Source organism: Camellia sinensis, chromosome 8, assembly GCF_055761805.1.
Source record: "Camellia sinensis isolate YWXY chromosome 8, ASM5576180v1, whole genome shotgun sequence".
NCBI classification, from domain to species: Eukaryota; Viridiplantae; Streptophyta; class Magnoliopsida; order Ericales; family Theaceae; genus Camellia; species Camellia sinensis.
Genome location: NC_138968.1, coordinates 173278335 through 173294874, shown reverse-complemented (window position 1 = coordinate 173294874; position 16540 = coordinate 173278335). Strand labels below are relative to the sequence as shown.

At 32.1% G+C, this 16540-nt stretch overlaps 1 protein-coding gene and 1 pseudogene across 2 annotated transcripts; one reads left to right on the top strand and one right to left on the bottom strand.

Annotated features, from left to right (window-relative positions):
* The first annotated feature begins 2779 nt into the window (after window positions 1-2779).
* Window positions 2780-10772, top strand: LOC114302171 (protein trichome birefringence-like 41). Its single transcript, XM_028247168.2, has 5 exons — window positions 2780-3156; window positions 5828-5999; window positions 6454-6629; window positions 6762-6920; window positions 10186-10772. The coding sequence occupies exons 1-5, from the start codon at window positions 2864-2866 to the stop codon at window positions 10490-10492; spliced, it is 1107 nt and encodes a 368-aa protein (XP_028102969.2). The 5' UTR covers window positions 2780-2863; the 3' UTR covers window positions 10493-10772.
* LOC145797323 (4-coumarate:CoA ligase 1 pseudogene) lies at window positions 8873-10092 on the bottom strand (annotated as a pseudogene). Its single transcript, XR_014338710.1, has one exon. The product of XR_014338710.1 is annotated as a 4-coumarate:CoA ligase 1 pseudogene (transcript).
* Window positions 10773-16540: the final 5768 nt, after the last annotated feature.

Below are 16540 nucleotides of genomic sequence, written 5' to 3'. Positions count from 1 at the left end.
AATGGAACCAACACAGCCTTGTAGTTACGTTGTTGTTGGAAATCGCCCGTTATACTGTTCCCTACAGAGCTTCGTCAATGGAACGAACCCAACAGGGGCTTCTCCCTGTTAATGGAAATCAACAGTTACACTGACTCAACCTTACACAGAGAGGAGAACAGAGAGAGATAGAGACGAAATACAGAGAGTGAGTGGGATGCAATCATGCAAATACAAGCATTAACCGGTTGCCCCGGTTTCAACTTTTTCACGATTAAACAATTCAATGGTCTTGATCAATTATTGTAATCCAACGGCTAACAATTGGGTTGCATATGGTGTGCAACCTTAAGGGGGTTGCACACTTAAGCAGGTAATGAAATAGTAATAAAAATATCAATAAAATAGAAAGAATCAATAGTATAATTACAAATGTATTTTTTATATTTAAAAATTCAAAAAAATTTAAAAACTATATTAGAACTTTAAGCCTTCATAGGGAAATAATGTTTTTGCTTATTGGAGGTATCATAAATCTGTAATTTTATTATTTATTATTTATATAATTGCAGAACATATGACACTCTCTTACTCATTTGGTGGTTATGAGAAGTTATGAAATGTGGAAAGATGATGGAGAACAAGGAGCATGAAGTGAAGGTAGAAGAAAGTTATGGAAGATCATGTATGAAATGGAGGAGGTGGAAGAGTGAATAGTTTTAGGTAGTTTTTTCCGACAATTGTTTGCCTATAAATAGCCATTCACTGCTATATTGTAAAGGGATGAACTAAAATTAAAGACAATTGATTTATATTTTTCTTGTCATTTATATTTCTTGCACTTAATTTTTTGCACTTAATTTTATACACTTGCTTTTCAAAGCATAAGAGTAGAGGTAAATTAATAGTTAGTTTGATTGTTCACTTAATCACCCCGATTGTTCATTCAATCATCTTTCTCCGTCTCTCTCATTCTTCATTTAATTTTTATTTTCTCTACACTTGGCAATTTTGAAGTCCTCTTTATTGAGGAAAAAGAACTATCAACACAATCACTTGATAATCGGCTTAAGTTTAATCTGTAAAAAATTTTCAATCTTTACTGACATACTCGTATTTATGGTATTTTTCTTTATAGAAAAAATAAGCCAATACTTATATAATAGTATAAATAGTATAGATAATATAATAGTAGAGATATGTTTTGTGTTTAGTTTCACAAAATGATATATAAATTTTTTATGAGATTTTCTTGTCACTAAACAACCCAATCATGTATTTATTAGTATCTTCTATTGTTAAGAAAGTCAAATCAAAAGTCAATTTGTTTATAACATTGTTTTTATTTTTAAAATTTAGGACTAGTTTGACATGTACTAAATAAGTTAAAAAGTCAAAAAGTCACTATCTTATTTAAGTCACATCATCTTATTTAAATCACATCACCTCTCTAACACATCACATCAAACCCAACCCAAACCCACCAATAAATCAAAAAGTATACTTTTTTAGGACATCTCAAACCAACCCTAATTTCTATGTTTATAAGAGAACTCTCCAAGCTGGACAACCCAACAACAATTTACTCTTTTAAGGCATAGGGATACAAAATTTTGATACCAGATTCACGTGAGGGGCGTGACTTGGGCGGGCTTAATTCGAACAATTCAAGCTCTGTCTAAATGTTTTTAGGGTTTGGATAAAATATTTTTAAATTTGATACGGACTCAGGCAAAAATTTAGAAGCCCGAATTAAATTTGGACAGACTTGGGCAAAGACGTCACACAATCCGAGCAACTCAAAACCCGAATTATACATATATAGATATATAAGAATATTAAATATACATATAAATTATTAGTCATTACGTGATATTAAAGTAATTTATATTATTAAATCATATTGAATATATATTATATATACAAATAACATAAAATCTTACTTTTTTTTTTTTTTATTTTCACTCATAAATTGTAAGGACTACTCTGATGGCATCTCTCTTACATTATATAAATTATTTATTTTGATGATATTAATGATTTTCTATTAAAAAAAATAATTATAAATAGAGTCAAATTTTAATAATTTAATAATGTAGCTGCAAAAAAAAAATTAAAATTTATTTACAATTCGGGCAACTCGAGTTTAACTCGGGTCGGGCTTGGGCAGACAACCTCGGATTACAATTCGGGCTTGGGCGGGCTTGGGCAAGTCTCAGCACAACTTGGCCTGGGCTTGGACAACCTCCCAACCCTACCAAACCCGCCCGAGTTGCACCCCTACTCGCATCCGGGTTAGTTTTTTGATTTTTTGATTATTTTAATTTAGGGTTAAAAAGTTTTATTTAAGATAGATTTTTTATTTTTATGAGAGAAAAAATAAAATGATTATAAGTTGAATGCGACATTTTATTCTATATGACTAAAATAATCTATTTTGTCCTATATAATTATTTTAGCCTAGATGGGCATCCCAAACGGGGCTTATGTCTAACACTCATGTAAATGTATGATAAAAATTTTGGACATGCTATATGTATTAATTAATGTATTATTATTGATCTCACTTATTATACAAATTATAAATATTTAAAATTTCTAAAATTATATTATATCATCTGATAATATATCGATTAGTACATTAATTAATACATATAACATTATTTTAAAAATTCTGATAAAAAGTTTGAGGTGACTAACATTACCGAATCGCATGGACCAATAGTCTCTCTCCAACATTCACATCATCTCTCTCTTTCTCTCTCCAAACATGTATGTATCTATAATATATACATATGCATGTGTAAGGTAAGGATAAAAAGGAAAGTAGAGAGCAAGACGTTTCTGGCTGCCCCTCATTGCTCCATTTTCTCTCTCTCTCTAAATGGCTTTGTGGGTTAGTAGCAGTTTTCAACAACTAATGATTGTGATGATTGTTCTTGTTCTTGTTCATCATCATCATCTAGCAAATGGAAATGCAAATGAAAATATAGAGAACAGGGTAAGTGGGTGTGACTTGTTCCAGGGGAGTTGGGTGGAAGACATATCAAACCCTCCTCAATACAACGCAGCCACATGTCCTTTCATCGAGAAAGAGTTCAACTGCCAGAACAATGGCCGCCCTGATCACAACTACCTCTATTATAGCTGGCACCCCACTTCCTGCGATTTACCAAGGTACCCATCCCCATTTCTTCTAACATCCTTCTTTCTTACCCATTATTTTTTTTTTTATTTATGGTTGCAATTGTTGTATGTCTGTAGTTTTACATTTAAATTTTTTTTTTTTTTTGATAGTTTGATGAATGAGAAATATTAGTTTAGGATTTATTGGATGTGGAAGTTATTTGTGACACCATTCGCATCAATAAAATATATGCTTTATATAATTTAATGGATGTTACGGTTAAGTACACTGTTAATCTATAAAATATGAGTTTTGTATCATTTTCATTTTTGATATTTTAATTATGTTAAATTTGTATTTAAATTGTTTCAACATGGTTTTCGTCCAATTTTTTTATTTTTTTGTTCAAAATTTAGGGAGAGTTTGGGAGTTCAAATTTTTAGTGATTTTTTTTTTATTATTTTTTAAGAAAAAAATGCAAAAAAAAAAAAAGTAAATAGAGAGAGATGAGATTGATTTGTTATATTGATTTTTGTTTTTGGACTATTTTAGCCACTCTCCAAACACCACCTTAGACAAAACAATGCTTATAAGTATCATTTAAACAGAAATTAAATAATTTAAAAATCAAATTAACACAATAAAAACGAGAAAGAGTCAAAATGAAAAGAACGCAAAATTTGAGGCTAAGAATGTGTTTACTTGTACATATTGTAATTTTTATTTTACTCCACAGATGCACCAGACACGTGGGTGAGAAGTATCTATTATTATAGATTTACGTTATGTATTTTTATTTTTAAAGTGTTTACAATGATGGTGCTTACTACTACTAGTTTCAAGATATATAAAAATACTGGCTTTTAGTAGAAGGAACCACCACTATGCTCGACTATGATTTTATTTGTTGGTTTGTCTGTTTATAAAATTAATTTAGTTTATGCATATTAACTTAATACTGAAGAGCTTCATAGCTACTTAATTATTGGTAGAGTTCTGAAATATCATTTATCTAAAATTCTTCCTAATATATTTGTTGATTTATAGCATTTATTATTTATAATCATAGCTGTCTTCCTAATGTGTTTTATTTATTTATCTTTATTTTATTTTTATTTTTAATATTATCATTGTTTTTAGAAATGGAAAAAATTATGGTACACAGTGTAAATTATATACACTTTATAACTATAGAAGAAAATAACATAACGTTATATTTTCTGAGTTATAATTAAAAAACAAAAGTTATAACCAAATATAAAAAAGGCATAACAAAATATCTTAAGATAATATTATAATTAAATAAGAAAATTAATTATAATTAAAAATAAAAATAAAGTTACTAAAAAAGTTTATGATAGGTAAATATATATATAATAAAATTCTCCTAAATAAATTATAAAAAATAAAAAAACAACTTTTGCACCTGTCAATGTCATTAGCTAATCAGACATCTCCATGTGAATCAACCACTGCAATTTTCAAATGAAAATAATAATAATAATAATAATAATAATAATAATAATGAAGATTTTTGTGGAATGTTAGTCAATTCAATTCGTTTAGGACACAACTTTTTGGAAAAATATAATTGATATGTCCGTGACATTGATTTTTCTCCAGCCAAGGAAAGGTAATTATTATTTTAAGGAATCAGCTTATGAAATTGACTAAAAATTTAAAATATATTATGAAATGAGTTTATTGTAATGAAAAACTACACTCAAAAGTGCTGCACTTGTCGTAGCTTGTCCACCTCTTGTATCACCGCATCTTTGAGCTGGAATGTAATTATTTTAAGGTACTACTAATCTGAGGTGGTGTGTTAGCCAGTTGGGTCATGCATTCTCATATAAATTATCAGGTAAATTACAAATATACCCTCATTTATTTAAATTATAAATTATTCTTATAGTTCTAGAAATTATATTATGTCCTTTAAGATTTTTAACTTCGTAACAAATAAGTCCTTTTATTAATAAATTATCAAGTTAATTAATAATTTTTAATAAAGTTAAAATTTTATTTCAATTAATAATTTAGATAATTTTATTATTGTATAGGTGAACAGTTAGAAATTTTACTTTTTCGATTAATTCTGTTAAATAAAAAATTCTGACAAAAAGATATTTATAATTTTTCAAATCACAGGGAATAATTCGTATTTTAAGTAAACCTCAGAGGGTGTATTTGTAATTTGTCCTAAATTATTCATAAAATATTATTATATTTATTTTATTATCGTAATGATTAATTTATTTTTAAAATAAATTTGATAAAATTGTATTATTATAATTAGGTAACTTTTTTATTTTTATTTTTAGATGAGAATCACTGGGGACTTAAGGACGGTGTTATTAATAAAATAAAGTAAAATAAAAAAAACTACTAAATAGATCTAGATCTGTCTCACTACTAGTAGAATCCCAATTCTTATTTTCAAACGTGAACGAGGTCACGGGGGTCGGGCGGTGGGATGTCTTTTTCTGAGGTTGTTCAGCCACTACATGCTTGTGGTATATTCCCATGAATTGTGTCCCAAACCTTTTTTTTTTTTAATAAAGATCACTTATAATCATTGAATTACGTAAAAATTTATAATTTTAATGCTCTTCAATGTGTCCTTTTCACAGACACATTTGATCTTGTTTATGAGTGGGCATATATATTATGTTTGAAAAGAATTAATTTGATTTTTTTAATTTTTTTTTAATTTTATAGATTTGATGGGCTAGGATTCTTGAGAAGATTTAAAGGACAGAGCATCATGTTTGTAGGGGACTCCTTGAGTCGAGATCAATGGCAGTCATTGACATGCTTGCTCTATACCTCTGCGCCCAACTTAAGTTACAACCTAACTAGAGTTGGTATGATCTCCACATTCATCATCACGGTATATACTCTATGCTCTACCCATTTCTAGTACCTCCTTTCTCTCTTTTTTTCTTTGCTTTTAAATAAATGCTAATAATAAATAATTCAAACAGAAATGAAGAAAAAAAAAATAGTTATGCTAGGGACCTCAAATAATTTATCAAATTTTCTACTAGATCTCTCACATGAGTATAGAACCCACACACATGTGGGTTTGTGTGGGTCCCACACCCATACGAGAGTTTTGATAGAAAATTTGGTACATTATTTGGGATCTATACCATTTTTTCAAAAAAAAAAAAAATGAACACACAATATCTCTCAAAAAGGTGGGGCCAATCCTCTTATGAGACATTATGCTCATTTTTTTTTTTTTTTTTGTGCGCATAAAATTATTCAAGACAGTCCAACTAGTACGAGAAATATGATAGTAAATAATGTTTTTGTACTAAATTTTTTTATGATATTTTCAGGATTATGATGTTAAAGTGTTGCTTGATCGCAATATGTTTTTGGTGGACATAGTGAATGAGACAGAAGGCCGAATTTTAAAACTTGACTCAATTGAGGATGGCAAGAATTGGTTAGGGATGGACATGTTAATCTTCAATACATGGCATTGGTGGAATTATAGAAATGCTCACCAACCGTAAGTTCAAACCAACTCCAACCTTCTTCTCTTTTCTTTTTCTTTTTTCTCTTTTTTTTTTTTTTTGTTGAAAAAAAAAAGTTATTTTTTAATTGATTTTCTTATTATTATGTAATTGTTGTGAAATTGCAGATGGGATTTTATTCAAGTAGGAAGTAAAGTGATGAAGGACATGGATAGGATGGTTGCATTCGAGATGGCGCTTGGTACATGGGGTGCTTGGGTCGACACCAACATTGATCCAACCAAAACTATGGTTTTCTTTCAAGGCATTTCTCCAAATCATTACAAGTAAGCTCTCTTTCATTCATCCTTGTTTTATTTTGTTATCGCAATAAAATATGTCGCTAAAGTAAATAATTCGATGAATGAAGTTTAAAATTAAAATAAAATATGGTAATATACTTAAAATGGCACAAATGCCATAACTTAAAACCATAATACTACTAATTATTACTGATAGAAATAAGAGAGTGTAAGAAATCTCTTGTATATATTGTATCTGACAGTGTAAGAGGAGACTCCATTTATAGGAGCTATTGTTTACAACATCATTATGTTACATTACATAAAATATTAGAAAGTGGCCGAAAGCAGCCGAAAGTGAAGGCGTGCTTTGGCATCCCTCTGGCATCTAGCATCCTATATATAAATATAATATATTAGTATAGCTGTGTGTGTTAATATAATATATATATACATATTAATATATGTTAACAGCCCCCCTCAAACTCAAGGAGGACAAACATAAACCAACTTGAGTTTGGAGAGAGTAACAAACAGTTTGGGTGGTTCGCATGGTCGTGTCATACCGTTGGAGAAGACACTGTGTGGTCGTGTCAGACCATTGTAGAAGCTAACCGGAATCAATGTCGGGACAGTTTACGGGGTCATGCTGGACCGTTGTAGAAGTTGACCGGAATCAATGTCGAGACAGTTTACGGGGTCATGCCGGACCGGTGTAGCAGGACAGTTTACGGGGTCATGTCGGACCGTTGTAGAAGCTGACCGGAATCAATGTTATATTAATATATGTTAACAGCCCCCCTCAAACTCAAGGAGGACAAACATAAACCAACTTGAGTTTGGAGAGAGTAACAAACAGTTTGGGTGGTTCGCATGGTCGTGTCATACCGTTGGAGAAGACACTGTGTGGTCGTGTCAGACCATTGTAGAAGCTAACCGGAATCAATGTCGGGACAGTTTACGGGGTCATGCTGGACCGTTGTAGAAGTTGACCGGAATCAATGTCGAGACAGTTTACGGGGTCATGCCAGACCGGTGTAGCAGGACAGTTTACGGGGTCATGTCGGACCGTTGTAGAAGCTGACCGGAATCAATGTCGGGACAGTTTATGGGGTCATGTCGGACCGATGTTGCAGATTGTGGTGATGCACCAAGGGGGCGACTTAGGGAGTGCGCCATGAGGTGGCTTGAGTGGTTCCCATGGTGTATAACCATGCTCACCAGCTTGGGTGGTTCGCACGGTGTGTAACCATGCTCACCATGATATATGTATAACCCCCCTCAAACTCAAATAGGGGTGAAGATAGAAACCTATTTGAGGTTGAAACAAAGGGAGTGAAGAAGTGGAGTAAAGCAGCTCAACACAGAGTGAAGATGTGAAAAAAAAAAAAAAATGGTAGAGTATGAAAAACGAGTGGGTTGTGAATGGATTTTTGTTTTGTTTTTTTTTTTTTTTTTTTTTTTTTTTTTTTGTGGTGGAAAAATAATAATAATAAGAAAATAATGGAAAAAGGGATGATGCTCACCAACTGAGATGTTAAAATAAGAAAATCTCGAGAGAGAAAAGGGATGTTGTTTTTTTTTTTTTTTTTTTTTTTTTTTTTTTTTTGGAAAAAGAAAGATAAAATAAAATAAAATAAAAGATAATGGGGCCCACGGTTTTGTTCAAAGCAACCCATGATGGTGCAAGCCATTAGATTAAAAAAAAAGATGAAAGAGTCATTGATTTGGGTGTAGGGTGGCCCATTGATTTGGGTAAAACCAGCACATGGTTTGTGGGTTCGTTTGTTCAAAAATATTGTTTAGAAAAAAAAAAAGAAAGAAAGGGAGGTGGTGGAGGATATGGTGATAAATAAAATAAAGGAGAAAGTCAGTTGACTGAGTGGCCCCTCAAAGAGAGAGAGAGACCCATGTGCGTTGTAGATTGAGAGACCCAGCTAGAGAGTTGCAGAGAGAGTGAGCTGTGTGGGTGTTTCCGAGAGATGCCGAGAGAGATCTTTTGATTTTTTTTTTTTTTTTTTTTTTTTTTTTTTTTTTTTTTTATGGTTGAAAGCACACACACAGATTTTGGGAGAGAGAAGGAACAAAGCCATGAAGAAAAGAAAAAGAAAAAAGAAAAGAAAAGACTGAGAAACATAACACACACACCCAGCACACACAATTCACGGCATACACACTCATCATCACATCTTCACTATGAATATACAGGTTTGGATTCTCTCCATCGACTTGCTGTGCCACGCTCGTCACGAGCCCTTTGTGGCTCAACATCACATCTTTTGGTAGACCCGTTGTTCCTGATGAATATGGCAAGGCAACGACTTCGTTTGAATCGATTGCCACTTCTGGCAATTGGGTTTCGTTGGATTGAGTCAATTCGGAGAAATGTAAACACCCATCTGGAGGAGAATCGATGCAGATGATCTTCACGTTGTTTTCGCTTGAGTAATCGAGTACTTTACTTGTGTAACTCGATTGGGTAATGATGAGCTTAGAATTTGAAGCTTTTGCTTGTTTGATTGTCTCGGCGGGTGTGAAGAATGGGTTTGCCATGGTTATGATTGCGCCGAGATAGGATGCGCCGAGGAAAGCGAAGACGAATTCAGGACAATTGGGTAGTAAAAGCATGATGGTGTCGCGTTGTTGAATGCCGAGGTTGTGGAAACCTGCGGCGACTTTGCGGGATGTGAGTTTGACATCAGAGTATGTGTAGACTTTACCAGTGGAGCCATTGATGAGGCATGGTTTTGAACTGAATTGCGAAATGTTTTCGAAACAGTATGAATGGAGAGGAAGTTGTTTTGGGATGTAAATGTCTGGTAATTTTGATCTGAAGATAATTACTTCTTGGGTTGTTTTGGTATCCATTGGGAATGAATTGGATGAAGAGAATGAATAATGGGTTGTTAGGGGATTGAATTGGTTGAGATCCGGCGGACGGTCAAGGCAAGGTTGCCGCCCGCCGAAAGGCGAAGAACACCAAGATCTTTAACCTATAGCTCTGATACCATGATAGAAATAAGAGAGTGTAAGAAATCTCTTGTATATATTGTATCTGACAGTGTAAGAGGAGACTCCATTTATAGGAGCTATTGTTTACAACATCATTATGTTACATTACATAAAATATTAGAAAGTGGCCGAAAGCAGCCGAAAGTGAAGGCGTGCTTTGGCATCCCTCTGGCATCTAGCATCCTATATATAAATATAATATATTAGTATAGCTGTGTGTGTTAATATAATATATATATACATATTAATATATGTTAACAATTACTCTCATTGTGTTACTTGTTTGTGCTTTGATTAGTGGCTCGGATTGGAATGAACCGAATGCAAAACAATGTCAAGGGCAGATGACACCGGTGTTGGGCTCAATATATCCAGGACAATACCCTCCTGCTGTAGCCGTGGTTAAGAGGGCATTGAGTAAGATTAAAAAGCCTGTTACTTTACTTGACATTACGACCTTATCGCTATTGCGAAAAGATGGGCATCCCTCTATTTATGGAATAGGTGGTGCAAGTGGAATGGACTGCACTCATTGGTGTATTGCTGGTGTCCCTGATACGTGGAACCAAATCCTTTACAATCTTATCATATGGCACAAATTATGAACATTATTTGGTGGTCTCAAACCATCGTGTAAGATTTGGTCCTAATCGACAAGGGATGGCTACCTGAGCAAATATGAATTCGAGATCCCATATTTGTTGGATTAATGATCTCAGTAAATGTGAGACCTTAATCGCTAAGGTGGTCATTGGTGGTTGGTCAAGACCAAAATCCTATATGATTGTCTAGGGCTACTCTATAATCAGGCCCGGTCCTGAGATTTTCGGGATTCAAAACCGATAGTCAACCAATAAATATCACTAGATCATTTGTACCTCTTTACATATTTTTTTTTTTTTCATTCAACGAAAAGAAAAATTTGAAGGTAAATGACAAAAGATTTGTATCAAAATTACAAAAGATATTTAGCATTATGTTACAACAACTACAAGTATCACTTGATTCTCGCTCTTCTTGGATTTTTAGAAGCAAATAAATCAATCATACTTGTGTAATCTAATTCTTTTTCAAAATCATTTTCAATGGATAATAATGCTGATCCATTCAATCTTTCTTGTGACATAGTTGATCAAAGATAATTTTTGATGATGTGAACTATTAAACTTCTAATATTATAATAGCACAGGTAGCAATAGATTAATTCTTCTTGATGATGCAAATTGGTATAAATACTAATATTATAATAGCAATTGAGCAAAAGACAAGACAAATATTTAATTAATTGAATAGAAAAAAAAAAAAAAAAAAAAGACCTACCTGTACTGCGCTGTTGCTCTGAATTCTTGATAAATTCGTTAGTGCTCTATTGTGCCATTTCTCTCAAATTTTTGGAAAAATTGAATTAAGAGTTAGGATTAGGAATTAGATAGGGAAAAAGAATAGACCCTTTTAATTTTGAATATGCCTTTTAATTTTTTAATAGGTCAATTTATTTTAAGTTAGTTTGGGCATTTTTTAATTTTTTTTTTTTTGACTCAAAACATATATAATATATTACACTAAACTATAATAGGAGGGGTCTCATTTTTTGAGTCTATTTTGAAGGGTCTTAAACCATGGTCTGGTGGGCCTATGCCCAGGGCTAACCTGTTTGTAATTTATACTACACAAAAATAAACTTGTGTAATGCTCATTCTTATATTAAAATTAACCAAATAAAAGCACAGAAATTCAATTATTGACATTAGTAAATGTTTGGGTTAAAAATGTAAAAGATTTCACATTCTAAAATAATCCAATTTTCCACTCTTCCTAAACCACATCTTCCACTATATTGTTTTCCATATAGTGTATGCACGTTACTCCAAAAACTGAGTCATTACTTAAATCACATTTAAATAGAAAATTATGACGCTATTTATTTGTATTTTCTTTTTCTCAGTTTGAGAAGCTTTTTATTAACTATATGTTGTATTTAACGTTCTTGTATTTCATTATAGCCTCCGTTTGGCAAGTTAGTTTATGGGGATTTTTTGACTATTTTAGCCATAAAAGATAAAATAGGTTATTTTAACCACAACAAATAAAATATCACATTCAATTCATAATCATTACATTCTTCTCTCACAAAAAAAGTCAAAAAAACCAAAAAATCCTTCCCAAACCAAACTTTTTAGCCCAAATTAAAATAGCCAAAAAAGTTAAAAAAACTAAAAAGCCAACCCACTTCCCAAACGAAGCCATAGTATGACATAATATTTTGGGACAAGCATGTTGATATAGGTCATGGTTATGGGACTTTTCCATACATTCTTTTGTCACATGTCTCACACTACTTGTAGATAACTCCCAAAAACAGAATGTACACTCACGAGTGTGGCGAAGTTCAAATTGTCTTTTTATTTATTCTTTTAACTGAGAACTCGAAAGAAAATGAACTTCTTCCCAAATTTTTTTTTTTTAATGCAAATAATACACAAAATGTAATTGGTTTAAATATATGAATATTATATTAAGAAAGTATAATAAACTCATTTAAAAGGATGTGTTTAGGAAGTTTGCTTATGTCTAAAAAAGTCAAAAAAAAAAATTCAAAATTTTTTGTCTTTAGCTTTTTTTTTCCAAAATTATATTAAATTTTTTTACATTTTCAATCCATCTTGTGTGAATGAATCTAAAAAGTAAAAAAAGAAAGGATAATGTTTGAGAGCTCGAAAATTGGTCCCCCGAATCCCCCTAATGCCCAAAACGACGTCGTTTTGGGCATTAGCTTTTTTTTTTTTTTTTCTTTTTTTTGCTTCCATTTTCAGTCATGCAGAGTAGAGGAACGAGAGGCGAGAAAGAGAAGAGAGAAAGAGGAGAGAAAGAGAGAAAGAGAAGAGGGAATGGAGAGGGCCCTTTCTTGCCGCTGCCGACCGACTGATCGTCGAGTAGCTCCGATCGTCACAGCAGCAGCTCCGCTCGCCTCTGCCGGATCGTCGCAGCCCCGCCTCGCCTCCGCCTCCACCCCTGCATTTGCCCCTTACATCTGCCTCCAGCCCCCGCCCCCCCTCCGCCTCCGCCCGCCGCAGCTGTCTTCTTCTTCCTCCTCATTCTTCTTTTCTTCTTCCTTCTTCTTCTTCGTTCTTCTTTCTGCTTTCTCCTTCTTCTATTCTGATGGGAAAAAAAAAAATCAAACGATAAAACGACGTCGTTTTTTCTTTAGGGGGATTCGGGGGCAGCTCCTTTCGAGCTACGTAGCACGGTCCAAAAAGAAAATATGAAAAGGTCAAAATAAGCCCAAAAAAAGTATACTATTTTTAGCTTATTTTGTCTTTTCTTAACTGTTTTTTGGACTATTAAATTTTTTTATTGGCTCATCTCGTGAAGCCAAATATAAAAGCCTAAGCTTTTTTCAAAATATTAAAAATAAATAAATAAAAACAAAAAAAATCACCAAATAAACAAACTCTGAAAATCCGTTTATGGATAGACTTAATAAAAGTCACTACAAATTATTACATTATTATTATTTTATTTTTCTACACAAATTTTTATAAAAAATTAAAAAATCAACTAAAATAATGAATTCTTAAACCATGAACAAAATCGGATTCACTCCAATTTGTGTGAGCCAACTTTATTTTAGTACCCAAATGATGACGATGACAATGTAGCCTCCCTTTCTTTGTGTACGTGAGGGTCTGAGAGTGTCGTCGGAAAAATCAAAAACCACCGAAAAAGTTACCGGAATCTTCCAAGGCTCGCCGAGAACTTTGAATGTCCTAGAAATGAGTAGAAGGGATGGCAATGGGGGTTAATGGGGTGGATATTAATTCTCCATCCCCATTTCCCGATAATAAAATTTTCCCATTCCCTATTTCTCATTCCCCATGGGTACCACCCTCCCCACTTCTTAATGAGTTTGGATTTTTCCCAACCCACTTTAATCCCTATTTTTATTTTATTTTTATTTTTTATATTTAATGTTAACAATCACTTATTTATTTATTTTTATTTTTTTTAAGGTTCACAACAAAAGCTATACATTCAATCTTTTTTCTTTCTTTTTTAATATATTTAATGTTAACAATTTTTTTTTTTTTTTAAGATTCACAGCAAAAGCTAAATATACCTTCAATCTTTTTTCTTTCTTTTTTAATATATTTAATGTTAACAAATTTTTTTTTTTAAAAAAGTTCACAACAAAAGCTAAATATATATTCAATCTTTTTTCTTTCTTTTTTAATATATTTAATGTTAACAACTTCTTCTTCTTCTTCTTCTTCTTCTTCTTCTTTTTTTTTTTTTTTTTTTAAGGTTCACAACAAAAGCTAAATATATCTTCAATCTTTTTTCTTTCTTTTTTAATATATTTAATGTTAACAACTTTTCTTCTTCTTCTCATCTTTTTTTTTTAAGGTTTTAGCTAAATATACCTTCAATCTTTTTATTTTTTTTATTTTTTTTAAGGTTCACAACAAAAGCTAAATATACATTCAATCTTATTTTATTTTATTTGGTTCAACAACAAAATCAAATACACATTAATTAATTAATTAAAAATTTTGTTTTATACTAATCAAATATATAATTTTGAGACAATCAAATAAATTTTAGTAATTGAAAAAAAAAATGTGGAAGAACGTGGAAGATTAAAAAAAAAAATTACAACCATCTCTCTCTCTCACTCTCACTCTCACTCTCACTCTCACTCTCTCCCTACATGTTATAAGAACCTGTTTACAATGTTATAAGAGCTTGTTTGAAGAAATAAAATGTGAAAGAATTTGTTTGAAAAAAGTGTTATAAGACCCGTATTAAATTGCATCAGGGCATGAATAAGGAATTGTTTGTTGATCTCTTAGCCACGGACATTTTAGACATTAAACCATCTTTCTCTGAGCAAATTTGAACCATTTATTTTAATTTATCCAAAATCTAATTATACCTTTTAACAAATCTGAGCCACTCATTTTAAGATATCTATGTCTTACCACACCCAATCTATCCTCTATCTTCTTCCTTTAGTCCCCCACGAATTTTGTTGTTTGTTACTTTTAAAAAACAAAAAACGTTTTTTCAATTAAATTTTTACTAATTTCACAACACCATCACTACTATTCTCACCTTCACTATCACACTACCATCACCATAGCCACTACCATCATCACTGCCGCCATCAACTATTCTGAAAATTACAATACATAACAAAATAAAATAACGTAGAAAAATAAACCGAAACCTACACTAGACAGTGTCCTTAATTTTTTTAAATAAATTTAAAAAATTCTAGATATGCATAAAATTTGACAAGAATAATGTGACAATGTTAATTAATGTGAATTTGATTTTATTGTTGAGCCAAATAAAATAAAATAAGATTGAATGTATATTTAGCTTTGGTTGTGAATCTTTAAAAAAAAATGGTTGTAAACCTTAAAAAAAAATTAAAAAAAAAAGATTGAATGTATATTTAGCTTTGGTTGTAAATCTTAAAAAAAAAAATAGTTGTGAACCTTAAAAATTAAAAAAAAATAAAAAATAAAAAAGATTTGATGTATATTTAGCTTTGTTTGAGGATCTTAAAAAAAAAAAAAAAAAAAAAAAAAAAAAAGGTTGTGAACCTAAAAAAATAAATAAATAAATAAAAGAAAAAAGATTGAATGTATATTTAGTTTTGATTGTGAAAAAAAAAAAACATATGGGGAAATTAGTGGATATCCATCCCCAACCCATCCCCTGTGAATATTTAAAGAATATCACTTACCCTACCCAATAGATAAGAAAAATAAGAGAAAACCCATGTATTTGAGTTGGGTCTCCATGGATACCCACAGGATAGGTTATCCATTGACATCCCTAACGAGTAGTGAAAGATTCTTCAATGGCCACAACAAATGGTAGCTTACATAAAGAAGAGATAATGGGAGGAAGATCTTGGGTGAAGAAAAAGGCCAAGAAAGAAATAATCATGGCATGCTCTCATAGATCCTATTTTCACTCTTAAGAAATGAAGATGGGAACTCCAAAGGCTCTCTATCTCTCTCTCTCTCTCTCTAAAATCCTCTTCCCTAAAGCAATAGAGAGTGATTTATTTATAAGCAACTCAAGTGGTGGAGTCCCATGTGCAAAGCGCATGGGGGAATATTCTCTTTAACTACTTCGTCTAATGAGGTGACCTCTTCGAGGATGTGAAAAGTCCCGAAGATGAGATCAACCCTCAGCAAACTCCTCTTCTTAGCCACACCGAATCAATACTCCTCAACCATCCCAAAAGAATCGGGTAGTCCTAAAGGACCCCTCGCCACTAATATTGTCGAGTCTCATGGACCCTCCGATGTTGTGCCACCTCGACCCGAGTATAAGCTGAATTAATTAATGAGTGAATTCATCTCCATCCATCGTCCTTGGGATTCAGGCCCTTTGCTCAGGTTCTAACCTCACTCATGTTTCTGATGGATTGATCTCGAAATGTTCCAAATCTACAAATGTTCTAAAACTTATTAATAGAGCGACTTCTACATTGCGATCAAATCTATTTGAAGCTTGACTGTCTCGAATCTCTAGGCTTGCTCTCAATGCCGTTTTGAGTTCGGGCCCAAATAAATTTCTAAGTTCGTGAATCCAAATCCTCTCAAAGCTTAGAGCGATCTAACCCCGTTTGATGG

What these genes read in the sequence shown, in the direction of transcription:
- LOC114302171 (XM_028247168.2), top strand. Translation starts at nt 2,864, where the DNA reads ATGGCTTTGTGGGTTAGTAGCAGTTTTCAACAACTAATGATTGTGATG. An exon ending in TCTCCACATTCATCATCACG is followed by an intron (nt 6,000 to 6,453) that starts GTATATACTCTA and finishes TGATATTTTCAG; the next exon opens with GATTATGATGTTAAAGTGTT. An exon ending in TATAGAAATGCTCACCAACC is followed by an intron (nt 6,630 to 6,761) that starts GTAAGTTCAAAC and finishes GTGAAATTGCAG; the next exon opens with ATGGGATTTTATTCAAGTAG.